We start from the raw sequence: 17641 nt of genomic DNA, 5'->3' as shown, positions 1-17641 counted from the left end.
TGCCAACTTCTGTGAACAGCCAAAGTTTATTAAGCCAGTACAAGCTTTGGAGGATCACTTAACACTCTTCGCAACACTTGCAAAGCATGTCAAGAGAAGCTCTCTGAACAAAGGAACCAGTTCATCCTTTATACAAAATCTCATATCACAGTCAGTAACGCCCACAAGACAACCAGAGTCAGATGCCACTCAAGACAAATGTTTCTGATGTAAATTCTTTTTTAAATGGCAGGGTGTGGTCAGAATTCCAACTGCAATGCTCTTATCGATTCTGAATAGGTGATAAAGTAAATGTTTTTACTCTGAATAATAGGAGATGATAATGTCAATGTTTCTACATTGCATCTGCAAAACAGAGAAATATACCACCCTATCCCTGGGGCATCCAATTTCTACAGGTTAGCAGAGCAAATTAACCCCTTAACACCTCAGATTCTCTGAATTATCAAAAAGAGCTATGAGCAAACACCAGATTACAGACAAGAATTACTGCCATTTATATTTTTTCAACTGAACTAGCATGCTTTTGTACAACAGCATGATCTAACATTAGTACACAAACAAGGCAGGTGCGGTGAGATCATGTTATTACTAGTAAAATAAAAACACAGACAGGCGTGATTTTCTGAAAAAGTAATAAAGAGCTACAGCAACACATGACATGGAGTCATAGCTTCAAGTTAAAAGAGTTCACAAAACTTGTAAGTTATCACTATCCATTTCTATTATTTTTAAAACAATGCTGTGGCAAACTTTGAGAGCACAGACTGGTAGAAATTTTGAACGAAAAAGCATGTGCTTATTGAGACGTGCATTTAAAAGTTTTAAGTCACAAAGAGACTTTTTGTGGAGTGTTTTTTTTAAATCTCAAAACTTCAATGGTTTTTTCCTCCCATTCTGGAGCCTACATAAATTGCCTAAATGTCATCACGACTCACTACAGCCAGGAAAAACACCCACATGATAAGGAAATCTCATCTTGGAAAAAGCTAATAGAGATAAGCCATGAGAAATAGGTAGAGGAGTAGGTGTCTAGTCCCTCAAGCCTGCATTGCCTTTCAATCCAACATTCCTCACACCTTTACAGGAAAATTATGTTTTATATACTAGTGACAGAGGTGAGATGGACCAAGTGGAATAGATAATGAGTACGCCCAAGACAAAAGGCAAAGGCAGTGATAACGGTGATAAAGACATAAAATAGGTGGAAATGCTGGCAGTGAAAAAGGAGAATAAAGCCAACAAGTCACAGCCAAGAGAATGAGACAGATTTTAATCAGTAAGGGAAAAGGCAGGAAAATAAATTGAGGATTATACGATCACCCATGATCTCATTGAATTATGGAGCAGACTCGATGGGTTCAAAGGTGTACTGCTTCTCCAATGTCCTATGGCTATGGGATTTGAGAAACGTGGACTAGAAATCAAACACTGAACTTGTAAAAGCCCATATTAAGTCCAAGAGACTATAAAGTGCCGAAGTAGAAAACGAGGTGAGGTTCCTCAACAAACAAAACTGAAGTTGCTGGAAAAGCTCAGCTGGTCTGGCAGCATCTGTGAAGAGAAATCAGAGTTAACATTTCGGATCTGGTGACCCTTCCTCAGGAGGTTCCTCCAGTTTGCATTAAGCTTATTTTCTTAACGTACTCTAGCAATATGTTTGGCAAGTTTTTTTTCACAATTATCATAAATACAAAGAGAAGATTAAACAACTTAAATTACAAGATCAAATCAAACTGATTGACTAAATAACAACTTTGTTCCACTACATTTACTTTTTCCAACAATTAGAGTCCAAAAATTACAAGGTCAGTAACTTCCTGACCCTGGCCATTTGATCAACTTCTGTTCAGTACCCAGGGAGATTGCCCAAAGCCATGAGTGGCAGGTTGGCAATAAAACCCATCAAGACTCTTGATGATCAAGATTTAAAGGAGCTAATGGGTTCCCTATTTTCCACTGCAATCTCTGATCAAGGATTAGTGCAGGCCATGCGCCTAGAAGTGGACACAGCCTGCACTCCTGGTAGGATTGCAGACCATCCCCAAGTCTGAGTGGGAGTACCATTAACATACCATGGTGCATTTTCAATTTTCATTTTAATTTAAAATTTTTTTTAAAGTGCCTGATAGGAAACCTCCTTGTTGAGGTTTCCTCCAGTCACCCTTTTTATGCAAGTGGAAAAAACTTTCCTCACTCCTGTTCCCTGCCTCCGATTTTAAAAAAAATCAGATTCCTAATGGGCAGAATGGAAAAATACTGCCTTCTCCAAACTATCAATGTTGGAGAGCACAATAATTTACCCAAAAATATTGCAGCCTCAAACAAATATTTTCCAATGCATCTAACATTTTATCGTAATGCTATTTTTCAAATTCCTTTAAAGGTCAGAGATGGTGCATTTCTTTCAGGCTGAATATAAGTAGAATCTCACTTCATCAAATTACATGCTACAAATTTTCAATAATGAAAGCAACCGAACAGGAATGGTCAGTGGGCTGTTTAGTATAAATCTCAGCAGCTTTGCATTATTCAGACTAGGGTGTGCAGGTTTTAAAAACCTATTTACACTGTACCTCATGGTAGAGGTTCACAATGATTATTCATTTAAAATTGACTCAAGAGAAAAAAAATCGTTGAACTAACAGAATGGGTACGATTCACAATGCAGGTTATTCACTGGCTTAACCCTAGGTAAAAACAGAGTTGTGAACCAGTAATGCAGACATCACAAGGGAAAAGCTTCCCGGGATACAGAGAAACAGCAAACAGAACTAAATTTGACCACTCTTTCAAAAGGGCAAAAAACAAAATGAATTACGAATTAATGCTGAAAATAAATTAAGGCTAAGGTTGCTTTTACACTTTATCACAACTTCTCAATTTACTTCAGCTTCTCTCATGCTCACTTCAACTTTCATGGCTATAAACCTTCATCTAGGTTTCACTACATCAGAAAATAAAAAAAAAAGTGTTTGACAACCCATTCTGGGACAAGTTCTGATCTTGATTTAACATGCTCAATTGATAGCCTGCAGGTGGTCAAACATATAGACACCATGATTTTTGGACAGATCGAAGATGATTGGGAAATTCCCATGCCGATCACATCTGGACCTTGCATGGTTTAAGTGACTGGACTTGATCTTATGAACCTAAGACTCATACCTTATGTCTTAACCTCAATGTAATGTTTTCATTTCTGTCAATCATAGAGTCATACAGCAGACAGACCCTTCAGTCCAACTTGTCCATGTCTATAAACAAAATATCTAAAATCTAGTGAACATATTTTAACAAAACATGCTGTACAAACAAGGAACAGCCCTAGGAAGAGTTTAATAGGTTTTGATGATGTGGATCAAGATCTTGGAACATTTTAAAACAATGTGTTACTGAGAGATGGCCAAATTGGCTTTATTTTAGAATGTTGTGGATTGTTGTTGGTACGGTGTTAGAGCTGTAAAGCATTTACAGAGGTTTCACAGCAGGTTATTGGATGTGGATTGGCCTGAAGCTTTCTCAGTGCGATGGAAGGTCTTTAAAAAATCTCCAACATTGTAGTTACAGAGTATCAAGTAACCAGAGAGAAAAAAAATTCTAGGAGCAAATGCATTAATTAACATTGAGTTAACAAAATGTGGTGGAGGCATACACTCTACTGATTACCCTCATCAATTGTTTGTGCTACATAACTGTCTTGCACTCACTGTACTGTATGGAAACTGAGTTGCTCCAGTTTTGTTCTCAAGTTCTGTTTGCTACAGTAGGAAGAGATTTTATTCTTCAAATAGGCACTGTAAACTAACTTCTTTTGCTTTGTTGAGTTAATGAAATGTTCCACTGGTATGAACATCTGTTAGCAGAGAAACCTGTCGCAAGGTGTCATTGATGGACAGTTATATCAACAGATACTCAGCATTAAGAGTGTAATGAAGATCCAATGACAATGTATCTGTTTGTGCTGCATAAATTCATTTTAGGCTCTCCCAACAATGTCACAGGTAAATGCTTCCCAAAGAGATACAGCTATAATCCCTGCAAACATACCCAGAATCAATCAACAACTGAGTTTGGCTGACGCAGTAGCATCAACAAAACTTCCCTGGGCTCATGAGGCAAACAAACCAGCAAGATCCCAACTTACAACATTGATTAGAAGCGCACATGTTGGGAGGTAGCGGGGTATACTTTTGGTCACCTTGTCATCAGGCCTAATAATACTAAACTGATAGACAAACCCATGCCTAAGTATATTTCAGAAATGTTTAGATGCTGTATAGAAATAATTCTGCCTTACTTGTATATGCCCTCCTCTTCTTTACAATCTCCCTCACAGAACCTACTTGACTTTATACAGGCACTTAAATGCTTAAGTGGAGGAAATTACAAATGCAAGGTCATCCATTCATAATATTAACTCTGTTTCTCTGTAACTCTCCACAAGTGATCCACATCATCTTCTGTATTTATTTCAGACCTCTCCTACTTGCAGCATTTGCTTTCATACACATCCCATCTGACCGAGTTAGGAATTACTCCCTTCTTCCACAATGGTTCTATTTGCTGAAGGCTATGAAAATGGCCATGTCCCAGTTCCTGGTCTGTGCTGAGTTAGTGATTTCCTTTGAAGTGGGTGTGGATGTGGGTGCACAATCTGTCTCAAACCCTGGGCTTGGAGGAAGAGAATCTGTCAAGCTTTCCATTCCTGGCTACAACATCATGATTTTAGATCAGAGTGATGCTGGAAAAGCACAGCAGGTCAGGCAGCATCTGAGGAGCAGGGGAAAAACAAACAAACAAAAAAAAAGACATTTTGGACATGAGCCCTTCGTCAGGAATAGCTATTCCTGACGAAGGGCTCTGGCCCAAAATGTAGATCTTCCTGCTTCTTGGATGCTGCCTGACCTGCTGTGCTTTTCCAGCACCACTTTGATCTAAAATCTCTGGTTTCCAGCATCTGCAATCCTCACTTTTGCCTACTACATCATGATATCAGCTAAGGGTGGAAATCAGATATTGGCATAAAATCTCAGGCAACAGTTGTGCCCCCTTCCCCATGCATCTAAGACAACAGTCCCACTGGGAAATCCAGGAGAGCATAACGTACAGTTATGTCCTTTCTAGAAAAATCAACTAATTTTTAAGAACAATTCACCATTTCCAAATTCAGACCAACTGCACGTGATTGTGATACGATGTTGAGTAAACATCTGACCCAAGGGCATACAACTAGTAATTTTAAAATAAACTAAATTCATCCAGCAACTTCACTGTGTTAGTCTCTTCCACAGAAAACTCAGCTTCTTCAAGCATGTTAAAAACAGGAAGCAAACCACTGTGTATTTATAAACCATGAGCTCAGAGTATTCCAAAACAATACAGAGCCAAACATTTAACATCTAACATCTGGCACCTAAACAAAGTGACGGTGACACACATCAAAATTTGACAAGAGGAGTCATACTCACAGCACCACACAATGTGCTGCACTGAAACATGCCATTCTGCCCAACCAGTCTGCTGGGATGTTTGTGTTCCAGCAAGCCTCCTCCCACCATACTTGTAAGCATATCTTGGTAATTCTTAAATATAATATTCTACTACTAAAGTAAAATACTCCATATCTTGGCAATCTGAAATTAAAACAGAACACAAAGTATATCTCAGGTAAGGATTGATGATGCTGGACCAGTAATCCAGAGGTACAGGCAAATGCTCCATGGGCATGTGTTCAAATCCACAGTAACTAGTGGAATTTAACTTCAATTAATATATCAGGAATTGAAACCTAGTATCAGTAATGGCATCTGTACTAATTATGATCAAATGTTGTGAAAATTCATCTGGTTCACCAATGTTCTTTAGGGAAAGCAGAAACATAAAACAGAGTTAGCCTTTCATCAGAATTAAAGATTAATGGGAATTAAACAGGTAGAGGGACACGAAGTGGAATAGTCATTGGATAGCCATGTAATTCTTGCTACTTAGCACCCTGCTACCAACTGTTCCTCATAGCCTACTCCTGGCTATGCACTTAATGGAAGTTCAGAACTTTTTCCAGCACATAAAAATTCATCTTCCCTCTGCTAGACCACCTGAATTTTTGTTGTTTTGATTTCTTCCACTCCTTTCTCATCTATTCATCCCCTGAAAAAAAAACATACTATTCCCACCCATACTTGGTATGTGAATGGCATTGGCAAGACCTCCATTTGTTCAAGGGTCATGGGACATGGATGACAGAGTGACTTGTACTCCATTTCAGACAGCAACTAAGCAACAACCTGTAGGCCAGACCAGGTAAAGGGCAGTAGGTTTCCTTCCCTAAGGGACTTCAGTGAACCATTTGGGATTTTGCAACCACGATAGTTTCAATCTTCACCACTAAGGCTACCTTATGATTCCAGACTTATCAACTGAACTCACATTTCACCAGCCACTGCAGATTAGGATCTGAATGTGCCCAATGACTTTGTCTCAAATATAACAAAATATTTCACGTTCTAGATACATGCCATTAAATTTTTTAAAAGTGAAAAACAAACTACACACTTTAGGCAACTTCAAACGTTCCTGTAAGATGTGCACTCGCTGTGTGAATATGTAATATTGACAACTGGACGCTGGGTAGGGCAGGTTGGAAATCTCTCAACTGTAGGAAAGCTAAAAAAAAATCACAACACCAGGTTATAGACCAACAGGTTTATTTAGAAGCACTGCTTCTTCATCAGGTCAACCACCTGAAGAAGAATCAGCGCTTCGAAAGCTAGTGCTCCCAAATAAACCTGTTGGACTATAACCTGGTATGGTGTAATCTTTAAGTTTGCACCCACCCCCCACACAAACACTGGCTCCTCCAAACAACAAATGCAGGAGAACTGACAAACCCCCAGCTCCCCACCTGACAATCAATCGGGAGGACACCGCCCACCTCTATGCCCATTGGCCGTCGGTCAGGAAGGGCCTGACGTGATTGGCTAACGCGACTGCCCCTCTCCCTCTCACCGGTCCCATTAACTTCAGCCGTTGAAGGAAAACCCCTTCGCAAATAGATTTCAAATCGGGCCAGAGCCCCCGACCGGGCTCTGAGAGAGCGGACCGGGGAAGCAACGCCGCTGTTTCGCGAGAATGTACGTCTACGTGTTTCTTACCAACCCGCTGCCCGACTTGGGTGCTGAAGGGATTGCCGTAAAGAAACTCCATCTCGAGAGAGTGACGGAGTGAATCGGAGGGAGGGAGGGAGCAGCTGACCCCCGCCGGGGCACGTGATCCTGGCCACGTGATGTTTACAAACCATCGCAAGGCACTGTGGGTATTAACCGTCAAACCGGCGGAAAAATAACATTTCCTCAGAAAATGTCCTTCGTCTTCATTACAAATATCGAGAGCGAGAGAAACGTTTTTAATTTAAAAAAAAAACCCCGTTGTTTTCGTTTCCATTCCGCTCCTTTTTTTTTCTTTGAGGCACACAGTTGGTGACAAGTGCCCAGAGGTACCAAGAAATGACCGTCGCCATGAACCGAGTGCTGCGGCGCCCTCTGCTGCCTTGGCTGAGGAATCGCAGCGGTGAGTCAAAAGACAAGTTCACTGGAGCAGCTTGAACTTGAACCCCCTGAGAGAGAAAGTCAAACTGCAGATGCTGGGATCCAAAGTAGACAAGCAGGAGGTTGGAAGAACACAGCAGGCCAGGCAGCATCAGGGGTGAAGAAGCCAACGTTTAGAGTGTGACCCTTCTTCTGGACTTGAACCAGGGCTTACTAGCTCAGAAGTAGGCACTACCCCTGTGTCATAAGAGCCCCAACTTTATTGTCTACTTTATTGCTGAAATGTTGTCCAACAATCAACTGCACTGCTCCAATAGTCCATTTAAAATAAAAATCAGAATTTTGTCACAGGAAAAAAGGCCATTCGGTCCATTGTGTCTGTGCTGGCTCTTGGAATGGGCATCTCATTTGGGCCACTTTCCTGCATCCTGTAACCTCGCATATACCCTTTTAATTTACAACTTAACACCATTTTCAAAGAATGGTCTGCTCTGAAGAAGGGTAACTGGACCTTAAATGTTAACTCTGATTTCTCTCCACAGATGCTGCCAGACATGCTGAGTTTTTCCAGCAATTTCTGTTTTTGTTTCTGCTTTCCATCCATAGTTCTTTCAAGGACTAAGGTAAACTTTCGGTCACCCCACTCTCGCACAGTGCGCTTCAGAACCCAGTAGTTTGCTGCGTGAAAGTGTTTCATCATGTCACTTTAGCTCCTTTTGCCAATCACTTTAGATCTATGGCCTCTCATTCTTTGACCTCTCACAAGAGGGAACACTTTCTCCCTATCTACCCTGTAGGGTTGGGGACAGCAGAGACAGTTGTGAGGTGGTGCTGACTTTGATTTGATTTATTATTGTCACATGTACCTGGGTATAGTGAAAAGTTTTGTTTTGCATGCAGTACAGGTAGATCATACCATACAAAGTTTGTAAGGAACACAAAAAGATCAACATTAACTTTAACTTTGAAAACTGAGAGGTCCATTCAGAAGTCTAATAACCATTCTTCAGCCTTTTGGTAGGAGTGGTTAAGCTTTTGTATCTTCTGCCTGATAGAAGAAGTTGAAAGAGATTATAACTGGGATGGGAGGGGTCTTTAATGATGTTGGCTGCCTTTCCAAGGCAGCAAGTCGTATAGGTGGAGTCAATGGATGGAAGGTTGACTTGTATAATGGACTGGGCTGTGGTTCACAGCTCTGGTTTCTTATGGTCCTGGACAGAGCAGTTGCTACACCAAGCTGTGATTAATCCCGATAGGATGCTTTCTACTAAACAGTACAAGACACTAGTAAGGCCACATCTGGAGTAATGAGTACAGTTCAGGTCACTGCATTACAGGAAGGACATGGAAGCTTTGGAAAGGGTTCAGAGGAGGTTCACTTGGATGTTGCCTGGGATGGAAGGAAGGTCTTATGAGGAAAGGCTGAGGGAACTGAGGCTGTTTTCATTGGAGAGAAGAAGGTTGAGAGGTGACTTAATCAAGACATGTAAGGTAATCGGGAGGGCTGGATAGGGTGGACAGCGAGAGCCTTTTTCCTTCGATGGTGAAGGCTAACATGAGGGACATAGCTTTAAATTGAGGGGTGATAGATTTAGGACAGATATCAGGGGTAGCCTCTTTACTCAGAGAGTACTAGGGGCGTGGAACAATACCTTCAACAATAGTAGACATTAAAGGCATTTAAATAGGCATTGGACATACATATGGATAAAAATGGAATAGTGTAGGTTAATGGGCATCAGATTAATTTCACAGGTCGGCACAACATCGAGGGCCAAAGGGCCTGTACTGTGCTGTAACATTCTACAATGCATCTACAAAAGTTGGTAAGAGTCTTTGTGGACATACTGAATTTTCTTAGCCTCCTGACAAAGCAGAGGCACTGTTATGTTTCCTTGACTGTCAGATCAACGTGAGTGGTCCTTAACAGATTGTCGGTGATCGTCACTCCCAGGCTCTTGATGCTTTTTACCATCTCCATCTCACCACCAGGGACTTGCTGACAGGGGCATGCTTACTTCCTGAAGTCAATGACCAGCTCCTTCATTTTGCTGATGTTGCAGGAGGACGTTGACAATGCAATCCAGGAGCCCAAGATAATTCTCTGGAGACATGGTTTCAAGTGTCCCCTTGGAATCTGGAAATGAAAGGTAGTCTCAGGATAGGTGACCATAACAATTGGCAAATTAAGCCTCTCAGTTTAAGGCCAATTACAGATAGGCAACAATACTGGCCTTAGCAATACCCACATCCCCCCCAAAAAATAGAAGATGGGAAAGAAAGGTTACTGCTCCTCCAATCTGGGTAACTGGAGAGTCTGACTGCTTTCCAATCTCTGTGGGAAAAAGTGAGGGCTCAGATGCTGGAGATCAGAGTCGAGAGTGTGGTGCAGGTCAGGCAGCATCCGAGCAGCAGGCGAGTCGACATTTCGGGAGGTAAGCATAGGTGTGGGCTAATTGGACATGGCTGATAAATGTGATTAAAAACAAGGACTGCAGATGCTGGAAACCAGAGTCTAGATTAGAGTGGTGCTGGAAAAGCGCAGCAGGTCAGGCAGCATCCGAGGAGCAGGAAAATCGATGTTTCAGGCTGGAGCCCTTCATCAGGAATGTGATGACAGCTCAAGAAATACACAGTGCCAAAGTTGGCAACCATAATTGGAGGTGGGTTGATACATCGTTGATATTTGCTGGAGCCCTTCCTCATGCCTTTGTTACCTCAAGACTTGGAAAGCAACACATTAATGGCCAGGTCTTCAGATACAGCAGTTTACTCATGGCCAGATACAGCAACCCGCTCACAGCCAGTGTCCCTTGGTCTGCTACCTGTAAATTCAAGGTCATTCAAAACTCTGCTGCCCAGGTCATAACTCCCCTTTACCTACTGCTAGCCTCAATCATCTCAAAGTTAAGCAAAACCTTAATTTTCAACCCTCATGCCTGACATTCCCATTCAATATTTCCATCATCCTACACCTCCCTATCTCTGTAATACCCCCAGGTCCAAATTTTTTCAAGATAACTGCATTCTGGCCATTGAGGGAGTGCAGCGTAGGTTCACGAGGTCAATTCCTGGAATGGTGGGATTACCTTACGCTGAAAGACTGGAGCAACTGGGCTTGTATACCCTTGAGTTTAGAAGACTGAGAGGGGATCTGATTGAGACATATAAGATTATTAAAGGATTGGACACTCTGGCAGCAGGAAACATGTTTCCGCTGATGGGTGAGTGCCGAACCAGAGAACACAGCTTATAAATACAGGGTAGACCATTTAGGACAGAGATGAGGAGAAAGTTCTTCACCCAGAGAGTGGTGGCTGTGTGGAATGCTCTGCCCCAGAGGGCAGTGGAGGTCCAGTCTCTGGATTCATTTAAGAAAGAGTTGGATAGAGCTCTCAAGGATAGTGGAATCAAAGGTTATGGAGATAAGGCAGGAACAGGATACTGATTAAGGATGATCAGCCATGATCATATTGAATGGTGGTGCAGACTCGAAGGGCAGAATAACCTATTCCTGCACCTATTGTCTATTGTCTACATGCAATTCTGGCCTCTGTACAATGGCCAAATCTGATTGTTCCAAGAGTTGGTTGGTCTTGATCTGTGAAATCCCCCCCCCAAGTTGCTTATTTTGGTATACTCCTTTAAGACATTGCTTAAAACCAAATCTTGGACTAAACCTTTGGCCATCTGCCAGAATATCTCCCTATGTTACTTCCTAATAGTCAAGGTGTTTTATTGGTATGGAGCAATTGTCCATAAAGAACCATGTGCCTCTCTCTCCAGTAGAGGGACAATTGATTATGTATAATGTGAGGATAATCATTCCAAAAGCCTGGGGTAAGGTGAGGGTGTCGAGTCTCCATAAACTATATCAGCGAGTGTGGAAATTCAACCAGCTTCATAATATATCATAATCTAGTCCTTTAGCCAACTGAGCGAACAACTAATGCTTTATTATTAAAAATCCCGAAAGAACTGTGGATGCTGGAAAAACAGAACAGGTCTGGCACCATCTGTGGGGAAAAATCAAAGTTAACATTTCAGTGACCCTTCTTCACTGGACCTGAAGTGTTATGTCTGATTTCTCTCCACAGATGGTGCCAGACCTGCTGAGTTTTTCCAGCAATTTCTGGTTTTGTTACATGCTTTATTACACCGAAAGTGTTCTATGAATGCAGATGCTTGTTATTCTTTTTCATCTCTTTTGCTGTTGTGCTGTTTGCCTTACACAATGGAGAGAAAGCATTTTCATTTAAACTTCTCTCACTGAAACAAAGGACAGGTCTGTCCCACGATTGAATCGTTGTCACTGTGTCGGTAATGTGCACCCCTCTGAATCAGAAAGTTGTGAGGTTGAGTCACAGTCTGGGTGCTGAGCTGTCCAGGCTGTCACTGTAGTGTACAACTGAGGGAAGGTCTTTCAGAGGAGATTTTAAACCTGTCTGAAGTGGATTGAAGATATCCCTCAAGGCATTATTTCAAAGAACAGAGGAGGTAGGTTTTAAGGACTGTCCAAAAGGAGGATTGTGAGGTAGAGTTATGTAGGGAGGGCATTCCAGAAAGTGCCCAGGCAGATAGAGGTGGAACCACCAATGATGAACCAATCAGGGAAGTTTCAGGTGGCAGAATTGAATGAACACAGACATCGCAGACTGGGGGAGATTCCAGAGAAAGGGATGAGTGGGACCATGTGGGAAGTTGAAAACAGGTTGAGGGTTTTAAAGTCAAAATGTTGCTTAAGTGGGTGCTATTGGTGTCAAAAAGTGTGGCGCTGGAAAAGCACAGCAGGTCAGGCAGCATCCGAGGAGCAGGAGAGTCGACGTTTCAGGCCTAAGTCCTTCATGAGCAATGTCAGGGTGAAGGGCCTATGCCCGAAATGTCAATCCTCTTGCTCCTCGGATGCCGCCTGACCTGCTGTGCTTTTCCAGCGCCACACTTTTCAACTGTGATTTTGCAGCATCTGCAGTCCTTACATTTTCCTGGGTGCTATTCATGGTCAGTGAGCATGGAGGAGTGGCAATAGGAAATGTGTCTTGGTCTGAGTAGGACACTGCTGATATAAAGTTTATAAAGAGTAGATAATTGAGGCCAGTCAGGGGTGTGTTAGCTTAGTCAGGTCAAAAAGGTGCCAAATACATGGATGAGGATTTAAGCAGCAGATGAACTGAGAAGGTATTGGTAACCTCACAACCTTTAAAAAGTACATGGATAAATACTCGAAATATCATAACATTCAAACTTACGGGCCAAGTACTGGAAAGTGGGATTAATATAGATAGGTCAGTTTGGGCGGCACGGTGGCACAGTGGTTAGCACTGCTGCCTCACAGAGCCAGAGACCCGGGTTCAATTCCCGCCTCAGGCGACTGACTGTGTGGAGTTTGCACGTTCTCCCCGTGCCTGCGTGGGTTTCCTCCGGGTGCTCCGGTTTCCTCCCACAGTCCAAAGATGTGCAGGTCAGGTGAATTGGCCATGCTAAATTGCCCGTAGTGTTAGGTAAGGGGTAGATGTAGGGGTATGGGTGGGTTGCGCTTCGGCGGGGCGGTGTGGACTTGTTGGGCCGAAGGGCCTGTTTCCACACTGTAAGTAATCTAATCTAATCTAATCTAATCAAACTCAATGGGCCAAAGGGCTTGTGTGCTGTATGACTCTATAGAGTCAGGTGATATCAAAAGAGCTGAAAACTGGGATTGTTGATGGCTGCACAGATATCTATTCAAAAGCTGTCTTAAGGTCACTTAACATTATGATTGGACTCGTTCAGCTTCAGACGTTTGCTAAGGAGTGTGACTTAATGACGTAATTCTGTAGACATTTTCTGTGATGTTGGCAACATTCAGAATGGATGGGTGTAAGGTGCACTCTAGTGGTTGCAGCCAGAATTACGTGTGAATTGCATTTACTGAAATGGGATTGATTAAGTAGCACATCAAATTTGATTATTACCAGCATAAGTACTTTTTTTTAACCAACTTGAGAATTGTTGATGACTGCCAATTATCATCTTTGGCCCAGGAGGTGGACAAGTTTAATTATCGAGACTCATTCATTTAGGTAGTAAATTGTTCTAGGAATTTTTTAAAAGTTTCAAATTTTAAATTTTGATATTTCTTTCTTACTATTCAGTTGCATCCCTTTTTCTCTCATTTAAACCTTTCTTTTTCTACTCATTATTTAGTTTTGTACCTGACTTAAACATTAAATTCATTCACTTTCCTCTGTTAATTTCCTTTAATCATTGAATCAGAATGAAACAACTCAGAATGAAGCCATTGAGTCTCAATCAACTCTTCAGTAAAATAATCCAATTTGTTCCACTCCTTTGATTTTCTTCATATCCCCACAAATATTTTCCTTCAAGCATTTATTCAATCCCTTTTATATAATACGCACATCTAATAACTCAGGAAGCCTAAATGGAAAGGAACATCAGGGCAGGAATTACACTTAATGGAGGATCCTGGGGAATGTTGCCAAACAAAGAGATCTTGGGGTGTAGGTTCATAGTTCACAGGTTCTTGATAAATAAAGTAATCAAAGGTTATTGGAGTCACAGGTTGGCAGGGCATTTGGTATACTTGCATTTATTGGTCAGTGCATAGAGTATAGGAGTTATGTTTTTTAGATTAGATTACTTACAGTGTGGAAACAGGCCCTTCGGGCGAACAAATCCACACCGTCCCTCCGAAGAGTAACCCGCCCGGATCCCATTCCCCTACACCTAACACTACACACAATTTAGTATAGCCAATTCACCTAACCTGCACATCTTTGGACAGTGGGAGGAAACCGGAGCACCTGGAGGAAACCCACGCAGACACAGGGAGAACGTGCAAATTCCACACAGACAGTTGCCCGAGGTGGGAATCGAACCTGGGTCTCTGGCGCTGTGAGGCAGCATTGCTAACCACTGTGCCACCATGTTGTGGCTGTACAGGACATTGGTTAGGCTGTTTTTGGAATACTGCATTCAATTCTGGTCTCTCTGCTATTGGAAAGACATTATTTAACTTGAAAGGGTGCAGAAAACACTTACAAGGATGTTGCCAGGATTGGACAGTTTGAACTGCAGTGAGAGGTTGAATAGGTTGGATTATTTTTCCTGGAGCTTTGGAGGCTGAAGACCTTATAGTAGTTTATAAAATCATGAGGGGCATGGATGAGGGTGAATAGCCAAAGCCTTTTTCCCAGGGGAGGGGAGTCCAGAACTTGAGGGCATAGGTTTAAGGTGAGAGGAAAAGATTTGAACACGCAGAGGGTGTTACTTGTATGGAACGAGCTGCCAGAGGAAGTGGTGGAGGCTGGTACAATTACAACACTTAAAAAGCATCTGGATGGGTACATTAATTGGAAGGGTTTAGAGAGATGTGAGCCAAATACTGGGACTTAATTTAGGATATCTAGTCAGCATGGACAAGTTAGATTGAAGGGTCTGTTTCTGTGCTATATGACTCTATTATTTATAAAATAAAGTCACTAATTGTGGCTTACAAAGGCTCATCCCAGACCAGGACAAACAGTTCTGCAAACCCATTCCTTGGTCTGCTTTATATATTTTTTTAAAGTAGCTTGTTCAGAGATGTTATTACATACTTCTGGAGCAAGTGGGACCTGAACAAGCCTCCATAGATGGGGATACTACCACTGTGCACAGATGATCAGTTCCTGCTGGGCAGGCCATTGCCTGTTACCAAAGGAACTCATACTCAGCAAGTTCCACAAGGAGATTAACTAGTGACTCCTCATGGGCCTTGTAAGGGTTATCACAAAAACCCAAATTAAGAGCACGACAGCCATTCTGCCCCTCAAACTGCCCCAGTATTTGATAAGATCATTGAAGATCTCATTGTTTCTGTCTACTCTCGAAAAAACTTTGACTGCCTAGTTTTAGAGTTGTACCATATGGAAACAGACCCTTTGGCCCAACCCTTCCATGCTGACCAGATATCCCAACCCAATCTAGTCCCACCTGGCAGCACCTGGCCCACATCCCTCCAAATCCTTCCTATTCATATACTCATCCGGATGTATCTTAAATGCTGTAATTGTCCCAGCCTCCACCACTTCCTCTGGCAGCTCATTCCATCCACGCACCACTGCGTGAAAAAGTTGCCCTTTAGGTCCTTTGAAGTGTTTCCCCTCTCACCTTTAAACCTATACCCTGTAGCTTTGGACTCCCCCACCTTGAGGAAAAGACGTTGGCTATTTACCCTATCCATGCCCCTCATGATTTTATAAATGTTCATAAGGTCACTCCTCTGCCTCTGACGCTCCAGGGAAAACAGCCCCAGCCTATTCAGCCTCTCCCTATAGCTCAAACCCTCCAATCCTAACAACATTCTTGTAAATCTTTTTTGAACCCTTTCAATTTTCACAACATCATTCCTATAGCAGGGAGACCAGAATTGTACAAGTATTTCAATAGTGGCCTAACCAATGTCCTGCACAGCCACAACATGACCTCCAAACTCCTACACTCAATGCACTGACCAATAAAGGAAAGCACACCAAACACCTTCTTCACTATCCTGTCCACCTGCAGCTCCACTTTCAAGGAGCTATGAACCTGCACTCCAAGGTCTCTTTGTTCAACAACACTCCCCAGGACCTTACCATTAAGTGTATAAGTCCTGGCCTGATTTGCCATTCCAAAATACAGCCCCTCACATTTATCTAAATTGAACTCCATTTGCCACTCCTTTGGTCCATTGGCCCATCTGATCAAGATACCCATGTATTCAGAGGAAACCTTCTTCACTGTCCACTCTTAATCAAGAATCTGTTTAACTCAGCTTTAAAATGAGTCAATGGTGCTGCCTTTCCTGCTGACCAGGGAGAGAATTTCACAGAGTAAAAACTCTTTCAGAGGGAAACTTAATCTCATCTCTGCCTTTAATAGGAGAACCCTTATTTGTGCTCCTGTTTCTCCTACTGAATGAAATATCCTCTCAGCATTCACTCCTGTCCCTTCAGAATGTTATATTTTTCAATATTAACAGTGCTCACTCTTCAAAGATCTAAAGGATGCAGACCCCACGTCCAACCCAACATCATAAGATAACCTCTTCACCCCAGCAATCAATTAAGTCCACCTTTTCCACTAACTATTGTAATATGATCAATGCAAAGGTCCAGCAAATTTCCACAAACAGCAGCAAATTTCCACAAACAGCAGCATGGTAATGAACAGATCCTCTGTTTTAGTTGTATTGATTGATAGGTAACAATTAGCAAGTGCATCTTTGAAATAATGCCACAGGCTCTTTAACGTCCACCTATGAGAGCAGATGAGACCTCAGTTTAAGTGCAGCATACTCTCAATGTGACACAGGGAGTCAGTATTGACTTTTGTGCAGATTCCTGGAGCGGAACTTAATTGGCTAATCTCAGAACAATGGCCAAAGTATGGTTGCTAAAAGTGACATGTCTCCATGTGTAGAGACTTATTCTCGGCAAACGAAAGGATTACTTTCAAGCCTTGTGTCTTAAGCCTATAATTTCCCGCTGCTTTCTCCATGGAGAGGCCTTGGCTATGAAACCCTTATGCTCTAAACATTGACTCTCCTGCTCCTTGGATGCTGCCCGACTGGCTGTGATTTTCCAGCACCACACTTTTCGACCTTGACCACAGTCAACTTATCAACCAATCAGCACTCTATTCTCCTGTACCATAAACTGCAGTGATTGAAATTTAGACACTTCTGCTTTTAGTCTTGATGAGTGCAAGATGTAAAGCTTTGATAACATCTCTCCCTCTTTCTTTAGCAATAATTCTTAATTTTTCTAATTCTGTTGCCCAATGTTTTACCTTTTCTAATCTATTTTCGGGGTATGTTTGTTTCTCTTGGCACTTAGTTTTTAGCATGATTTTTAATTAATCTATGAACACCAGCCTTTTTGTACATCTCTACTGTCCCTCTTCATGTTCTTATCTTCACTCAGTCATAAACGTCTTACCTGATTTAGATGCATAGATTCAAAGTCCAAGCCCATCGTGGCAGGACGGAGGACATGCTGCATTGTCAGAAATGCCATCTTTTATCCAAGATGCTACAATAAAGACCCATCTACCCCTTCCATTGTATCACCTTT

The 17641-nt window shown here is 42.1% G+C and overlaps 1 protein-coding gene across 6 annotated transcripts in view; it reads right to left on the bottom strand.

Moving 5' to 3' along the window:
* The window catches only part of tom1 (target of myb1 membrane trafficking protein), a 105848-nt gene extending 98550 nt beyond the window's left edge, over positions 1-7298 (bottom strand). For 5 of the 6 annotated variants that reach the window (XM_072588492.1, XM_072588493.1, XM_072588495.1 and 2 more), the window contains exon 1: positions 7155-7298. In XM_072588492.1, the coding sequence (XP_072444593.1) occupies positions 7155-7206 (52 nt within the window). In that variant the 5' untranslated portion in view covers positions 7207-7298. The remainder of the gene's footprint in view (positions 1-7154) is intronic. The other variant, XM_072588494.1, reaches the window with a different exon arrangement.
* Positions 7299-17641: the final 10343 nt, after the last annotated feature.

Source organism: Chiloscyllium punctatum, chromosome 18 (genome assembly GCF_047496795.1).
Source record: "Chiloscyllium punctatum isolate Juve2018m chromosome 18, sChiPun1.3, whole genome shotgun sequence".
NCBI classification, from domain to species: domain Eukaryota; kingdom Metazoa; phylum Chordata; class Chondrichthyes; order Orectolobiformes; family Hemiscylliidae; genus Chiloscyllium; species Chiloscyllium punctatum.
The sequence above is the reverse complement of the archived record's forward strand: the minus strand, read 5'-3'. Positions and strand labels throughout refer to the sequence as shown.